At 38.4% G+C, this 18,451-nt stretch overlaps 1 protein-coding gene across 2 annotated transcripts in view; it reads right to left on the minus strand.

Moving 5' to 3' along the window:
- ADAMTS6 (ADAM metallopeptidase with thrombospondin type 1 motif 6) overlaps window positions 1–18,451 on the minus strand; it is a 187,089-nt gene that overhangs the window by 33,851 nt on the left and 134,787 nt on the right. For both annotated transcript variants that reach the window (XM_068423111.1, XM_068423110.1), the window contains exons 14-19: window positions 15,925–16,027; window positions 14,319–14,452; window positions 12,245–12,368; window positions 10,449–10,529; window positions 5,529–5,692; window positions 1,495–1,633 (exon numbers count right to left, since the gene is read on the minus strand). In XM_068423111.1, coding sequence (XP_068279212.1) covers window positions 1,495–1,633; window positions 5,529–5,692; window positions 10,449–10,529; window positions 12,245–12,368; window positions 14,319–14,452; window positions 15,925–16,027 — 745 coding nt within the window. The remainder of the gene's footprint in view (window positions 1–1,494; window positions 1,634–5,528; window positions 5,693–10,448; window positions 10,530–12,244; window positions 12,369–14,318; window positions 14,453–15,924; window positions 16,028–18,451) is intronic.

Below are 18,451 nucleotides of genomic sequence, written 5' to 3' on the forward strand. Positions count from 1 at the left end.
CTTCCCTTAAAAGTTAATTAATTAAGTCAAAATGTTTTAATCTAGACAAGTGCCTACTCCTTCAGAGCCATTTATTTTTTCCATTGTACAGTGTCGAATCTGTGAAATGACAATGACCTGCATGACAGAAGATCCATGGCTAAAGTCTTGTCTCTACCTAAATCAATGGGAGTTTTCCCATGACTTCAAAAAGATCATTAACTCATTGTCACCATAAAAATAGGATTTGGCAGTACTTGTAAGGTTGTGGTACTTGGAACTGTCTTTTGCTATGAGCTAGACACTTCCCTCTTTATACTGCTTCTTTAAAATGTTCCTTTTCCTACCAGACTCACCTCCAACAAATGAACAATAAAAATATTGGAGAAAGTTGGCACCTTCCTCTATTTTGTTTCAAGACTTTCTCTATTTAGCAGCACAGAAGAGAATTTGTGCTGTCATTTGTGTATTACATATGGTTAAGCAAACAGCTGTACTTGAATAGCAAACAACTAGCAACAGCCACAGCAGGCTCCAGCAGAAAGATGAGTCAAGATGGTTCTAAACATGAATACCTCCAGTAGCGAGAAAAAAAAGAGAAGGACCAATATTTGGTCCAAACGTTCTTTAAAAAAATATAGTGTCCTCCTCTTGCTATGGGCAGTGCACAGTGCAGTAGAAAACTGCAATTCTGAGGTGGATTTAAAGTGCTCTTCCATATCTTCTGAAACTGAGGTATGTTGGGGAGATGATGCATTCAGTCTCCAGAGAGAAGAAAGATACTGTTCACACAGCACTTCTACTCACCAGTCCTTGCAGCAGCAATGGTGTTGGCTTTGAAGGAAGCCAACTGTCCTGCTCTCCCAGTCAGAGGTAAAGAATTGCACTGGTGGCCACTAGAGGGAGGATTAGGAATATAGTAAATTGTGGGCAAAGGCACCCATGATGAATCACATGGGACAACCTACAAATCCCCCACTGCTGCCTAAGGGCAACAATTCTCAGATACTGCTATGGGCTGGGGAGTATAATCCAGTTGTTATCATCTGCTACAGAGGAGCTGCCAGTATGCATCCTGAACTTTGGTGGCTGGAGAATAGGAGGGCTGACTAGGATCATGTGAAGCATACCTACAAACACATGAAGACACATCCCTTTATTTACAGTTGCCTTATTTGCCTTCTGGTTTTTAATCTCCTTACTTTAAACTTCTGATGTCCTTTATCAAGAAAGCTCCTGTGAAAAGCAAACATACCAGCTTCAAAAGAATCTCAGAAGAAGCATCAGCAGAGACACACTGTGCCAAGATACACTGTATTTAACAAAAACATCTGAACATAATAAATGTACTTGAAAACAACAAAATCCATTGTGATAAAATAAATGTTCTTTCACTGAATTAAGGTTTGAGGCATGTCTGAAAGAAATGTTTTCAATTAGTTACCTAGATAATTATGTAGTAAAGTGTATCTTTCAACTCAATTTACCCTGTAGCTTGACTGCCTGGTGTCTTACCTCCAGCACAAGTGGCAGAACATTCTGACCAAGGCAGATGATTCCATGCAAAGCCAACTTCATTGTCTCCACTGCCAGTACGAGAGATGGGAACACTGAATTTATACCTTATACCCAAATTTTGTTCCTGTAGCAGAATCTGTAGTTGAAAACAACTGGTTATACCATTAAAACAGGCAAGTAGAGGGCAACTACAATGACATTTAATCTAGGTATGTGTTATGTCCTGTGGAAGGGAAAACAGTAATAAAGGAAGCCATAGTAGTTCTTTAAGGTATTCCCAAAATAATAACTTTTAAAACATATAAAAAAGAAAAGTTTTATTGTCTATGGTGAGCTTTGTCTTTTTTTCCCCCTTAACACAACTTTGTAACTTCTGTCAGTTCTTTATTCTTGACATAATTGTTCTAAAAACCCCGTTTTCACAAAATTAATGTCTTAATGGAAATTAACTCAATAGCTGAATAATTATGTGAGGTCAAAGTTGGTTAAGGACATTACTGTGCAAACATGCAGCAGTCCTCACTGAAATCTTGTGAGGAGCTACTCACATAGCAGTTATGAACCTAGCTCTGCCGTTCTTTGCACCTCTAGTGACTGTAATAATAGTAATAATAGTAACAGCAACAGACTGTTGCTGAGGTCATTGTTTTCCCCTAATGCAATAACCAAAAGCATTAGCTTGGTGGAATCACACCTGTGATTCCTTTAAAGGAATATCAAAACTCTCGCTGCAGCCATATCACTGCAGGTGATACAGATGGAAGTGCCACAATCACGAGTTTTTGTCTTTCCTCACAGTTGAACTGCACTTCCACATACAACCTGTCCAACACTAGCCTTTGACTCTCTCTCAGACTTTTTCTTTCTGTTGCTAATAATATGTATCATGTTAGATGCAGCTATCTGACACACCTTAGAGCTACTTCTCATCCCCTTCTACCTTCTTTGATATTTTGCAGAGGCATATCTGCCCATCTCCATTGGATAACAGAGCAGAGAACTTTCAGTAAGAAAGTCAGTGGCACCGACTGAATGAGAAAAGGCACTATAATCATTGTGTAACTCATTCTATATGGACTTGTTCTCACCAACAAGGAGGGGCTGGTGGGGAATGTGAAGCTCAGCGGCAGCCGTGGCTGCAGTGACCACGAAATGGTGGAGTTCAAGATCCATAGGGCAGCGAGGCGGGTGCACAGCAAGCTCACTACCCTTGACTTCAGGAGAGCAGACTTGGACCTCTTCAGGGACCTGCTTGGGAGAGTACCATGGGATAAATCCCTGGAGGGAAGAGGGGCCCAAGAAAGCTGGTTAATATTCAAGGACCACCTACTCCAGGCTCAGCAGTGATGCATCCCAACAGAAAGGAAGTCATGCAAAAATGCCAGGAGGCTGCATGGAAGAACAAGCAGCTCCTGGACAAAACCAGGCAGAAAAAGGAAGCCTACAGAGGGTGGAAGCAAGGGCAGGTAGCATGGGAGGAATACAGAGAAATTGTCCAAGCAGCCAGGGATCAGGTTAGGAAAGCTAAAGCCCTGATAGAATAAAATCTGGCCAGGGACATCAAGAGCAACAAGAAAAGCTTCTATAGGTATGCTGGCAAGAAAAGGAAGACTAGGGAAAATGTAGGCCCTCTCCAGAAGGGAACAGGAGACCTGGTTACCCAGGATATGGAGAAGGCTGAGGTACTCAATGACTTTTTTGCCTCAGACTTCACCAGTAAGTGCTCAAGCCACGCCACCCAAGTCACAGAAGGCAAAGGCAAGGACTGGGACAATGAAGAACTGCCCATTGTAGAAGATCAGGTTCAAGACCATCTAAGGAACCTGAAGGTGCACAAGTCCATGAGACCTGATGAGGTACATCCATGGGTCCTGAGGGAATTGGTGGATGAAGTTGCTACACCACTATCCATCATTTTTGAGAAGTCGTGGCAGTCTGGTGAAGTTCCCACTGACTGGAAAAGGGGAAACATAACCCTCATTTTCAAGAAGGGAAAAAAGGAAGACCCAGGGAACTACAGGCCAGTCAGCCTCACCTCATTGCCTGGCAAGATCATGGAGTAGATCCTCCTGGAAACTATGCTAAGGCACATGGAAAATGAGAGAAGACTGGTGACAGCCAACATGGCTTCACTAAGGGCAAAGTGTGCCTGACAAATTTGGTGGCCTTCTGTGATGGGGTTACAGCGTTGGTGGATAAGGGAAGAGCAAGTGATGTCTACCTGGACTTTTGCAAAGCATTTGACACTGTCCCACATGACATCCTTGTCTCTAAATTGGAGACACATGGACTTGATGGATGGACCACTCAGTGGATAAGGAATTGGCTGGATGGTCACACTCAAATAGTTGTGGTCAGTGGCTCGATGTCTAAGTGGACACCAGTGACAAGTGGCGTTCCTCGGGGGTCGGTATTGGGACTGGTCCTGTTTAACATCTTTGTCGGTGACATGGACAGTGGGATTGAGTGCGCCCTCAGCAGGTTTGCTGATGACACCAAGCTCTGTGGTGAGGTCGACACGCTGGAGGGAAGGGATGCCATCCAGAGGGACCTTGACAGGCTTGAGAGCCGGGCCCGTGCAAACCACATGAAGTTCAACAGGCCAAGTGCAAGGTCCTGCATGGGGGTCAGGGCAAACCCAAGCACAAATATAGGCTTGACAGAGAATGGATTGAGAGCAGCCCTGAGGAGAAGGACTTGGGTGTGATGGTTGACGAGAAGCTCAACATGAGCCAGCAATGTGCGCTTGCAGCCCAGAAAGTCAACTGTATCCTGGGCTGCATTAGAAGAAGCATGACCAGCAGGTCAAGGGAGGTGATTTCTCCCCCTCTACTCTGCTCTCATGAGACCCCACCTGAAGTACTGCGTCCAGCTCTGGGGCCCCCAACATAAGAAGGACATGGACATGTTGGGGCGAGTCCAGAAGAGGGACACAAAGATGATCAGAGGGCTGGAGCACCTCTCCTATGAAGACAGGCTGAGAGAGTTGGGCATGTTCAGCCTGGAGAAGAGAAGGCTCCGGGAAGACCTTATAGCATCCTTCCAGTACCTGAAGGAGGCACATAAGAAAGCTGGAGAGGGACTTTTTACAAGGACATGTAGTGATAGGATGAGGGGGAACAGTTTTAAACTGAAAGTGGGTAGATTTAGATGAGATACGAGGAAGAAATTCTTTACTGTGAGGGTGGTGAGATACTGGAACAGGTTGCCTAGAGAACTTGTGGATGCACTCTCCCTGTCAGTGTTCAAGGCCAGGTTGGATGGGGCCTTGAGTAACCTGGTCTAGCAGAAAGATGTCCCCGCCCACGGCAATGGGGTTGGAACTAGATGATCTTTAAGATTCCTTCCAACCCAAAACATTCTATGATTCTATGACTCTAGCTTATCCATACCTGCAACAGAAAAAACAGGATTTGGATGTTTGTAAACGCTGCCTAAAACGTGAATATCCAGGCAATAATAATTCTATACACAAAAATCTCCCGTCTGGCTCAAGCAATCCTTGCACTGCAAATGTGGCAGCTGACAATATACTGGGCAAGTATTGCCTTGTCCTTATACTCCTCTGAACCACAGTAGCGCAACAGTAGGCTCACTATTGCCTGCTGTCAGAGACAGGGCATCAGGATCCTGGTCACATCTTCTGTTGCATTCTCATATTTTGTACAATCTGTTCAGAGCAATGTACCTCACAGCAACATACATTAACACAGGTCAAATCATGATACTCTTGCTGTGGTAAGAATACACTTCACACTCAGGCCAGGCTTAAAACCACATTTAACAGAGATGGGGCATTTTCTGTGAGTTTTTCTGGGGCTATTCTGACTTTATCCCTGTTTCATCATGACGTTTGCCAGTCGGTTTTGAAAGGTAAGAAAGCTGTGTTAAGACACAAATGCAAAGTCCCAGCTCAGCAAGCTGTATACTTCTTGAAAACACAACCTATTTTGATTTCATTCATGGCCTTGTGTTTTCTCAGAACACAAATACATATTTCAAATTCAGATATACATTATTTATAACTTTACCATGACTATGAGATTTTCTGAAGTAGGGCCTAGTGCTTCCAAAGACTCTGGTTCATCTGTTGGTCTCTTGTAATGGAAAGCTGTTCCAGCAACATCAAACTTTCTTGGCCAGTCAATAGTCCAGGCACCATTAATATAGTAGTCATCCTCTTCAGTTTTTAAAGCTTAAAAAAAAATACAAGCCACCTAAAAATTGGAAGCAGCATTTATAATGGAGAAGCCGCTGTAAATTAATCTACTAATTTGTTAGAAGTATGTGAGCTTCAGCTCAATATCACTATTTTTTCAAGCAATATAAAGCCTCTTTAGCCCTGGTCAAAATATCCCTCATGCAGCTTGACAATACTGTCTCTGCAATAATCTTGAATGTGCAGGTATACTCTGCAGATTTCAACATGCAGATGCTATATGGAACAAAACAGAAAGCCTCATGCAATTTGCAATACATCTTCAACTTTAAAACCGAGCCCATGTGCAATGTATGCTGTTCTACATAAGGTATATGCAAGTCTCAAATGTATACTCAATTATGAATCTAATCTTTACATTAAGAAGTTGGGGCATGGGATAGGTATCTCAGATAATGTGCAAGGAAAAAAGAGAAGGAACATTGAGACTGAGGTATGGTGCCTATCAGCTCTTGTTTTGTTGCCTTTGTCCACTGTTTTTTTTTCCTTCTTAAAGCATAAATCCAAGATATTTCTACTGCAAACCTAAATACTAGCTACTTAATCTGATAAGATATTTTATTATTCTTAATTTATATCCTTAAACCATAAAAGTACTGTAGATAAAACATAAATTTCTTAGCTAACCAACCAATTAGGCTGGACAAGCACATATTATTCAGGTATTTATATTTGATATTTTATCAATAATATTAGATTAAGTTTCTAAATATGAAACTGACTTTGTATCTTAAGGTGAATGTTCTGTTAATTAGATATTGACTTCTTGACTTAAGGTGAAGATTACCAAGTTATTCAGCATTCCTATTTATTTTAAATAAAACATGTTCTTAAAGGCAAAATAATGGTTGGAAATACATGATCAAACGGGCATGTCATTTTTTGTTGAGACAGATAACTGACTTTACTAGATAGGGAACAAACTCACATCACAATCATAAGGAGTAAGACAACTTACAATCAAATTTTATTCTCGACTACATCTGTGTGGACAGATGGTTTACCTTAAACAGTTAGGGAAAATGTCTCAATGATGCTCAAATTTTCTAAAACGGATCAGAGAGCATTCATATGAGCAGGAGATAGTTGGAGAGGCAGTAATGTTATGTTGGTGACAGCCATATACAGCAGGGATTAGTAACTATTTCCATCAGCACCGTAAGGTCTGAAAAGGAATGTCTTTCCATACCATAAATCTTATTCCATTGACTTCCCTGATTTACTTCTGAAACACTCATGTGCTTCGAGTGAAGAAACTAGCTCTGACATTCACTCATCCAGAATTCTCAAAGTAGTTCAGATTCCTTATTGCGTATATAGGTTTTGTAGTACAAGAAGGAGATGGTAAAAAAATTGAGTATAGGAGAACAAGATGAATTGCAAGCAGTACTGTACTGAAAAGAAAGGAACAGTACTTCACTATTCATCTGTTTTATGCAGGTACATGAAATAACTGTGTTACAGCTGAACATCAGTATTTTGTTTTATCAGTGGCCCTATTACCACATAGCCAAAATTTCTATCCATTCTGCTTTTACAAAATCTAGCATAATTAAAAGACAATCGCAGGGTCTCTCAAAGCTACTGAGACATATTAAGGTCTCTCTTACTGTTCCACTCAATCCCAGACATTTTCTTGTCTGTATGCCTAGTATCTACTAAGATCAAATAATGAAGTGAATTCTTTATTTATATTACTTGAGACATATGAACAACAACAAATGAGAAATATAAATGAGCACAAGAGAACAAACGTTCTTATACATGTTCACATAATTAATAATTCTGAAATTATATGCTATCAATTGTATGTATGTTATATACACTTAAACTAATGTATATTCAGAAGCAAAGCAGTTCATCTTTTACCTGTCTGACTGCCAAAGAAAAATGCATTTGTATTCTGTAAATAGATCTACCTAATGTCAGTTGTTATGCATAGGTGAAGGCCACAAAATTGTGAATAGCATTCCAATAATATAATTACAAGACAATGATGATGCAGTGGCATAATGCTATTAGCATATAAGACAGAGGGAACAAATTAATGTCCTAATTAAATAATTTATGAGAACTTGAGAATGCAGGAAGCCCACAGAAAATTAGCACACAACACCCTGTTGCGTAAGTGGAATACAAGGGAAGATGTCACCCTGGATCAAGGCATTTAAGGAAAGAGAACAGCATTACTGGACGCACGTTTTTTTCAGCAGCTCTGAAAACAGGCAATTTTGTTGTTGCTGGATTATTTGTTGGACAGATGAGTTTAAAATACTCATTTATTTATGCAGCTGCAGAAATGTGCTTTTGCTGTCACAACACTAGGAGCCATATTGGTGCAGAAATGATCAGCCAGAGACAGAGGAAGGGAAGACAGGTGCTGACTGAGCTAATCGAGTCACCAAATGTGTAACTCCAGCCTAAGGCTGAGTCCATGGCTTGCAAAAGAACTGGATCTTAGTTTAAGGAACCATGGGATGTTGCAAGTTAGTTTGAAATCCTGCTAATTGAAATTAACAAAGAAACTTTGAAGCCAGTGTGAAAGCTACAGAGGAAGAGGGGTTTATTTTTTCCTTTTTTGTATGCTTCCAAATGGAGAAATTGATTTCTTAGACTGTGGTCACACATTTGCCAGCAGTGCAAATTAAACAAAATATAGCAATATGTGTAAATGGCTATTTTCAGCTGAATCAGTTCTCTAATCTGGTTCATGGCGTGGCCACACAAACAGCTGTTCTGGAACAGCAGAGGGAACTCCACAAAGACAGGGAAGGAGCTGTGAAGTTGACACTGCCACTAAAGAAACACCCATAAAACAATACCCTTGAGGTATGTATTTTAACATAATAAACTCATTCTTAACAAACATTGTGCTTGTATAGTTCTTTTAAGGAAGCAGACAAATTAGAAGCCTTCCTTTCCCCAGAAATTTGTGATCCTAAGTGATCTGGTTCACACTCACAGAACAAAACATCCCATCACAAAATGAAATGGCCCCTGTGACTTAGTAAGATTATCTTTCATTAGGATATAACGGCACCTTTGAAAGTCAGAAACACAACAATCTAGTGAAGGAGAGGAATACCCTATTTGTGTAGTCAGGGCTTCTGTGGCATGAAGCAAGGTAGTGAGGAGAGAACCTGAAACTCAGGAAACCCCTTGAAATTGTGACAACCACATTAAAAAAGTGTTTATGTACCACTTTACGTTTTTAGATCTGTGGCCAGATTAAATACCAATGAAGTTATCTGTATTTTTCATTTAAGCCAAAAAATTTACATTTTTCATTCATTTTCTACAGATGGTGCCAATCTAAACTCTTTTCCAGATCACTTTCCTCTGCTTATAGAACAGAGGAATAACAAACTTAATTGTAGTAGCTAAGAGTTATCTTCTTCATTCTGGTTCTCAGCTGCCCATGGAATAGTGCTTAGCAGAAAATGACCACGATATGATGCATTGTATGCCTCTCTCCAGCCCCCTCCGTTTGAAATGTCAGCATAGGATATATGTGCAACCTTATTCGCAGTATATTTTGACATGGAGGAGTGGCCACGGGGAGTGTGATGCTGAAAGAATAATAAGTACTCTACTGCTGGAGTAGCGGTGTTATCACTCCAGCAGAATGGAAGGAGACTGATTATCTGCTGAATTACAGAAGGATGTGGCAGGCAGAAAGAAAAGTAGGCATCCAACAGTAAAAGGTACCATTATTATCAATATAATCAATTTAGGAATTAACATACCTAGGAGGATAATTGCCCTTCTAACTCACACTTACAGGCATCATAATCCTTTCCAACATATCAGTGTTATATATATCAACATGGAGTACAGACTGGCAAAAGTAGTCTCATCAGCTGCTGTTCAGCCTAAACAGGTAATAGCTTTTGGTTGTGCTAATCTGTTAGTTTGCTGTACAACCACTCAGCTCTCTAATCTATTTTCGACTAAGAAATGGGTATTCTTGCACTACTGTGAACTGACTGCTATGCAAATCAGAGTACAGAGACTTCCAGAAATGCATGTTGTCTTGAGTTCGACAAAGTCAGATTTGTACATATCAGTATTAAAAAAAAAAAAGAAAGTAAATTTAACACAGTCTTTAAAGAAAGGAATAATAATTTGGGAATTTGAATTTAATTCTGTGCTTTACAGCAGGCTTCCTGAATGTTCTCAATTAAGCACCTAGTTTTTCTGCACCTCATTTTCCTTATCTATAAAACCGGGATGGCATCTAATCGCTACAACGCAGCAATAGAAAAACGCTGTGGAATTAATACATTAAATTGCCTTAAGGTAAGGAGACAGTATTGTTAGCATTTAAGTAACTATGGCTGTTGATGAACAATCATTCCAAGAATAAAATCATGTTTTAAATCAGTATAATCCCCCAAGATCAGAGGCTTCCCAGATGGAAAACACTACCTCACAGTGGGATGGTAGATCATTTGGGTGCTCCTCATCCACTTCAGCTCAAGTCTGACACGAGAACTATAGAGAAGTTGACCTGATTTTGCACTGAGTGGATAAGTATTTCATCAGCTCCTTTCAAGAGAATACATCCTAACCAACTGCTGCAACTGCCTGATCACAACCTAGTATTAACAGCTAACAATTCCCTCTGCTGCTTCTACTACGTATATGGTTTGGCCAAACTAGAAAATGTACCTTCAAATCACAACATAGACTCTGACTTAATCACAGTCTGATATTTAAGCTATGCTCTTACCAATGTAGTTCTTTGACATTGCCACTTCTCTTATTTCAATGTGCACAGAACCTCGTGGAATTTGAATCACTTCCATATAGCCTATAAGACAAAGGTAAATTTTATTTGTTGATGTTTACATTAATCAGTATTAGTCATGAAACTAACCATTAATAAATTACTTACTACTAAAAATTAGTAAGAGATATGGGATTCAAATGTACTTGAATATTTTCTTCCACGTGATATAAAGAGTTTAAATTTTATACAAAAATATGAAAGTGATAGCAAGAACTTACCATGTAGCCAGGAATTACTTTTTTAAAGTGCTAATAAAGTATTTTCAATAGTGTATCACAAGTAATTAACATGTAAAAATACCTTAGGATCATAGTATAATTCACATTGGAGCAGACCTCACACAGTCATTTAGTCTGCTTGCTGCTACAAGCATGGTCAGCTAGGAAATCGGATCAAGTTACTCAGTGCTTTATCCTGCCGAGTCTTGAAAAACTCCAAAGACGGAAACTGTACAACCTTTCTGGGCAACCTGATCCACTGCTGGACTATCCTCCTGGGGAAGAAGTTCTTCCTTCCATTAGGTCAGCACCTGTCTTGTTTCAATTTATAGCCATTCTCCCTTCTCCCACCATGTACTCACACTTTGAAAAGCCTGGCTCTGTCTCCTCCACATCCTCCTCATAGGTACTGGAAAGCTGATACTAGGTCCCCACAAACCTGCTCTTCTCGAGGTTAAATAAGCCCAGTTATCTCAGTTCTCCTCACAGAGGGGCAAGTGCTTCAGACCCTAGTCTTAGTGGTCTCTCACTGAACTGAACTCACTCCAGTGCATAAATCTTTTTCCTGTATTCGGGAGCCCAAAACTGGTAACACTAGGATTGCAACACTAATATAGTCTTTTTTGACCTAAGCTTTAAAATAACTGCCCATATACATTTCCTGAATTCTTAATACGATAAACTTAAGCGGTATTTCTGGATTCTTTCTATTCTAAAATTTCATGTATGACTAAATACATGCGTGTCCAAAGAAGGGCAACAAAGCTGGTGAAGGGTCTAGAGTACAAGTCGTATGAGGAGCAGCTGAGGGAACTGGGATTGTTCAGTCTGGAGAAAAGGAGGCTGAGCGGAGACCTTACCACTCTCTACAACTACTTGAAAGGAAGCTGTAGCCAGGTGGGGGTCAGTCTCTTCTCCCAAGTAACGAGCGATGGGATGAGAGGAAACAGCCTCAAGGTGTGCCAGGGGTGGTTTAGAATGGATATTGGGAAAAATTTCTTCACTGAACGGGTTATCAAGCATTGGAACAGGCTGCTCAGGGATGTGGTGGAGTCACCATTCCTGGACGTATTTAAAAGACGTGTAGATGTGGCGCTTAGGGACATGGTTTAGTGGTGGACTTGGCAATGCTAGGTTAATGGTTGGGGCTTGATGATCTTAAAGGTCTTTTCCAACCTAAATGATTCTATGATTCTATGAAAGATCATATTCTACCATACACATTAAAATCATACATATTACTCTTACTATATCACTATAACTAAATAATAATTTAAAAGCCCCCACCCACCTCTTTTTAAGTGCATTAGGGACCATGAGAACCAAGTATTCAGTAATGAAACATATTGTTGTATTTGACATAAATCCAAACTTATACAGGAGAAGGGAACAATGGGGCAAAAGGAGTCAAAGTGAATGACCAGCAGCAATGCCATGTTGGAAATCAATGCAGCACTGTTATCTGCTAAAGAGTCATCTAAATGCATTGTGCAATAGAATGGACATATACATGCATACCTCCTCTGGGCAATGAATCATTAAATAAACCTTCAATGGCTTCACATGTACTCCCATCTCCTCCACAAACACGGCATCTATCTTCCTTAGCATCAGATCCCAAAATATTATCACAACCTACATGCTAAGAACAGATAAAAGCAAATATTTTAACAGGATGATGGTCTTGCACCATTATCTTCATAGTTTTTTTGAAGTGTTTATCTCAAGTTTGAGATACTCAGCTCTTCTTTTCATCTACTCTGGTTTTGATAGTTGTTACCATAAGTGGGTTTCCACTTACCAGAGAAAGAAAATAAAAAAGGAGAACAATCCACATTTTGGTTTGCTACCAGATCTTGACTAATAAGTACTTTGTATTTCTACTGTGCCTTTCAGGGAGGGATCTCCCAGCATTTTACAAACAATGTCATTATTACAGTTATCAATAAATTATTAGTGATGTTTTTATTTAATATTACAACAGCTGTGTTCCATCTATATTGCTTTGTTAAGGTAAACATTTGCTGTGTGTTTCTTAAATATTTATGCAGCATAAATAGCATTATTGTTCCCAAAGGCATTTACAGCTTCATAGACCTTACTTCCGCATCCTCCAGGCAAAACTTGCAATTATTTTCATAAGTTTGAATATAAAGTGTAAATGACTTCAATGTAAGAATGAACGCAGAATGAAACTATATTGAAAGGCTGAATTACATGCTGTATTAGATAAGATTCAAAAGCCTTTGGAAAAAAGAGGTATCTATAACTGATCATAAAAAGTACATTACATTTCTGATTAACTACTTGAGAAATCTACGTACAGTGAACAATAATTAAGTCTCTATAACTTATTGATTCAATCCTATGGATCCTTAAAAAAAAAAGAGAGAAAGAACAAGCAGGATGTAAACAGAATGAACATTGCAGCTTGCCAATTTTTTCCAGGAGTTACACAAAAAAGGAGGCAGCTACATAACTTTGTTTACTGTCTAGCAATGTTATCTACCGTCTTGTAAACAGGCCATACATAGGTCATAAGAGAAGTTAAAACACCTTAAATTATTGACAAAATAGTATTATTCTAACCATTTACATTTCGATTTCTGATTCACCAAGAAGACAGAGGCCCAACTTTATTACATAGCTCATCCTCAACTTGAGATTTAGTATGATTATTAGTTTTAAAAGACTTCTCAAAACTACTAAAATCTTCTTATGTACAAAATACACCAGAATTCCACAGGATATTTCTTGTGCTTTTTTCTTTGTTGGTTTACTAATACATGGCAAATGCTTTTGATCTCATCATGTTATTTGATAAACATACATCTTCAGCCCTCAAATTAGCAAAGAACTTAAGCATCAGGTTAAGCTTTAGTTATGTCAGTGGTTTCAGTGAAATCAAATAATTTTTCGAGTCACCAGCACTGTTCAGATGTCTATACTTAAGTACATAATTAAATGCTTTGCTAAACTGAAGAAGCAGTGGGATGTATATAACCAAAAATATGGCACAGACCTCCAATTCTATTCAAATTCATGTAATGCAGTTCTATAGGAATCTTACAAGATAATCAGATTTTTAGTAAATGGCAAATACTTGCATCATTACGCACTTTATCCTAGAACTACAGAGCAATAGTGACAACTTTCTGTTTCAAATAAATTAACAGCGGAATTGTTTGCAATGGGACAAACTAGTTAGAGAGAAACAGATTAATATGTTCACATTTACGGTTTTTCAGCCAGAGTGTTCTAATTGGAATGATGGAACAGGCTTTGGAACAGTGCAAGGAATCTGTTCATCTCCTGTTGCCCTTTACACCGATTCGTCAACAGAAACCACAAAACAAACAAAAAAAGACAAAATGAAGGATTCTATGAATGTCTGTGAGAAGCTACTGAAATTAAAAAGATTTCTCTAATTTACTGAATACCTTTTTTATCTTTTTGTCTCAATCTTACTCTTTCATTAACGACTTGTCAACACTTCCGTTTCATATAAGTAATAAACAAGTACTGTAATTAAATGTAGGAGAAAGCAGACACAACAAAGTAATCCATAAGTACTTTATAAAACATTTGTAACCTTGCATTCTCCATTGATACAGATATCCAGTGAATCAGCATTGCACTGAGTCCCATCTATTACTGCAGGAGCACGTTCAGTGTAAAAATTATAACCTTCAGCCAAGCAGTTTAATGCACATGGTTTAACCCCACCTGGACAACAAAAATGAATGAAAAAAAAAACCAACAGGAATCTTGAAAAGTTAACAATTAGTTAAAAATATATATGCATAAGCAGATCTGAAATTCATAATCTTATCTCATACCTGACAGATAATGTATACAACTTTATTTAACTTCCCTTTATTGATTTCTCTACTTGGCTCTTCTTTCTTGCAAAAAAGATTATTTCGCATAGTAAGATATGGCAAGGTTGGCTGGTTCCATAACGATTCCATTATGTTAATACAACCCTAATGATTATTGAACAATTTAAAACAAAGGATACCACTTCACCATATGACAAACAAGAATAACAAAATAATGTAGTACTAGAAGTATATCAGGGTAAATTTCAAAACCAAGATCAGACTATTTCAGTTAGGAATTTAGTCCTATTGAATTACACTACAGCTCAGACAAAATGAACACAATAACCCTTTTTAGGCTTTTAATCTAAAAAACTAAGAGTAAAACCATTCAAGTCAATAAAATACAAAAACACAAGGGGGAACATGGACTTACTCAGAGTTTAGAACAGGAAAAAACAAAACAATAAAAGGGCAACCTACAAACTTTGAACAATGACAGAAGCATAACTAAACTTGATCAAACTATCTGAAAAAGCAAAAGAAATCACATCCCTCTTCCTGCTGCAAAATACCCTTTTATTGCACAGTGCAATTATTTATAATTCATAGAATCACAGAATGGTATGGGTTGGAAGGGACCTTAAAGATCTTCTACTTCCAACCCCTTTGCCATGGGCAGGGACACCTTCCACTAGACCAGGTTGCTCAAAGCCCCATCCAGCCTGGCCTTGAACACTGACAGGGAGGGGGCATCCACAGCTTCTCTGGGCAATATGTTCCAGTGTCTCACCACCCTCACAGTAAAGACTTTCTTCCTAATATCTCATCTAAATCTACCCTCTTCCAGTATAAAACTGTTACCCCTCGTCCTATCCCTACATGTCCTTGTAAAAAGTCCCTCTCCAGCTTTCTTGCAGGCCTGCTTCAGGTACTGGAAGGCTGCTATTGAAGTACTCTTTAGGGACTCTTACAAATGCCTTTACTTCTTTCTCCTTTTCCTGATATTCTGAACTTAAGGAAAACTTACAGCAAGATTTTTTTATACTGAACTCATCACTGTAGCATGAAAGGCACTTACAGATCACCTATGGAATCTCTAATTCTATTGCAACTGTAGGTGGAGAAGGGCTTCATATTTTTAAAGCGGAGTCCCGACAACAATGCTCACTCCCCTTCAAAGTAAAATAAAACTCTACCAGAATACAGATGGCTCTTCTGCAACATTTTCAGCAATTGACAAAAGTACAAGCTTAGCAAACTTAGGTCATTATATTTTAATCAAAACATTCTATTTACAAACATTACTCTCTATATAGCCTTTATATAATTTGAAGACTTCACTTATGATAACATTTTTGCAAAGCTAACCATTACCTCCAGTGTAGGGTTTCCAGTTATAATACTTTCCCCGGAAAGGCATATTGTCAAAATCCGCACATTGCTTTTCTCGAAAATCACGGGCCCCTGAGGGACATGGCTAAAATAGCAAAGACAAAAAAAGCTTAATTTCATCCAAATATCAACATAAAAGGAAATGCTTATATGGTTATATTACAAACATAATCATGCCAGAGACTAGGAGGTGGTTCCCTGCTTTATCTTGTGGCTTTGATTCTGAAACTAGCTTTATTGCTTTACAGTTGAAGTGCCTATTTCGCAGTCTTGGGCTGGCATGAAGTAACTGAAGTAATTTAAACAAAGTGTTACATAACAGTTTCCATAAAACTGGACAATCAGAATCACGTCAAACTACGCTTCATCATCAACCCATCAGCTACCTCCTTATAAACACAATTAAAAAGAGCTGAAAAAATTGAAACAAAATTATTTTGGTAAGAGCTGTAGGGTCAGTTATACTGTACTAAGCAGCCATACTGAGATATGTTATTAAGACATCAAAAAAAAAATTAAAACATTTTCTAGAGATGTATCACCTCTGCTTACTTGTAGCCTTGACAAAAGCACGGTGTTAAGTCTGAGAATGAGAGCAGATAACATGTTTGGCTATGATTTTTACCAGTCTCCAAGTGTGACAAAACTGCTTTCATTTAAATTTTCACTACTTTGCATTACCAATTACAAAACTGTAAAATATGTTTTTTACTTGGAATAAGGGTAGATCTAAGTGAAATTCATCTCAGAAAGTATTATAGGAGAAACAGAATTCTTTGCTATTTCTCACATTTTTCATCAGCAGGTTCAAAATAATAATGACAACTAATCTTGAATATACCCAGAATTTAGACAGCACATTAAACATTGTTATCAAAGTTTAAGTACTTGCGGAAATCGCAAACTTCATCAGACAAAGTATTTGAAATACAGATTAAAATCATTTTTCGACTGAAAGAGAAAAGAATTTGTTTGACAGAAATCAGAGGCTTTAATAGATATTACTATTTTATGAGCAACAGAATAGTCCACTTTACAGCAGTTTTACTTGTCTTCTTGTGTATCTAAGCCAGTTAGCACTGTTCAGGAATCTGAAATGCATTCAAGTGAAAGAGTCTCTACAAACATGGACGATAAAAATTTACTGCACAATGCAAATATTAACGTAACAATTATGATTCTCAGTATACAATAATCAAGCTCTTGTAACAGCCAGCCCATCGCAATATGAATGAGAAACTAGAAAATTTTTCTCCAGTTCTGAACCTGTTGCGATATATATTAGAATAGTGGACATTAGACAGTATTTAAATTTTAACTTTTCTCTATAACCAACTCTATTATCTCCTTCTAATTAAAAATACATTTTTTAATATAATATTTTTACTGGTAAAAAGAAGTAGTGTAACTACTTTAATTCAATAATCCTTCAGATGACAAAAGTGAGAACAAGAAATAACTCTGTAAATAAAATAGTAAGAATTTTTTTAAGTTTTTTTAATAGTAACACATATTAGATTTGCCTCTTTGCATCATATTCTCCAAGCAGTAGAGGGCTCAGTATTGACACACCTCAAAGCCTGAGTCTGAATCTCTCTGATACTGGTCACTATACCCTATTCTTCAGTCCTGTCTACTTAGGTACTAATTTACATGGCTGGTATTTTAACCGCACCAAGTTCCCCTTATAAGTTAATTAAATCACCCCCTCTAATGAAATCCTTTTCCTAAATAGCTATACTAGGACAAAACAAAAAACAATAAAATATGAAGATTAGTAAAGAAGGATCAAGACTTGCATATTTACACTCTTAAAAAAAATTCTCGCCATCTTTTGAGATATAGTCTTCTCTTGTTTGATTGTGATCTTGGATGTATTTTGAGGCAACAATATCACTTCATAAACAATCTGGATAATGGGGAAGAGTATATCCTCAACAAGTTTGCTGATTACACAAAACAGGGAGGAGTGGTTGTGTCCTGGTTTGGCCCAAACCAGGCCAATTAGTCTTAAAGAAACCAAGGTCACTGCTAAATTCCTCACTGCTTACGAGTGAAGAGCCGAAGGGGGGTTGCACCTGCAGGAAGGAGCAGACAGGGCAGGTGACCCAAGATTGACCAACGAGGTATTCCATCCCATACACGTCATTCTCACTTTCCTATTTATCACTAACCCACTGCCTCCTGGAGGTGGGGCCCAGGAGGGACGGGCTCTCCTGTCTCCCACTGATTGGTACCAGCTTTGCCAATTCTCCAGTTAAAAGCCTGCAGGTGTGATGGCAGGGGGAGCTACTGCATTTTCCCCTCTGCCTGTGCTGGAGGAGCAACTCTGCCTGAGGAGGATTTCCAAGCTCTTGATCTTGGTTTTGTATATATTTGTATATATTTGATTATTTCTATTATTCTTATTATACTCTTTTTCATTATTATAGTTTATTAAAACTGTTTTAACTTTCCAACCCATAAGTCTCTCTCCCTTTTCCCTTTCCCTTAGGGTGGGGGGGGAGAG

The sequence above is a fragment of the Nyctibius grandis genome, chromosome Z (assembly GCF_013368605.1).
Source record: "Nyctibius grandis isolate bNycGra1 chromosome Z, bNycGra1.pri, whole genome shotgun sequence".
Taxonomy (NCBI): Eukaryota; Metazoa; Chordata; class Aves; order Nyctibiiformes; family Nyctibiidae; genus Nyctibius; species Nyctibius grandis.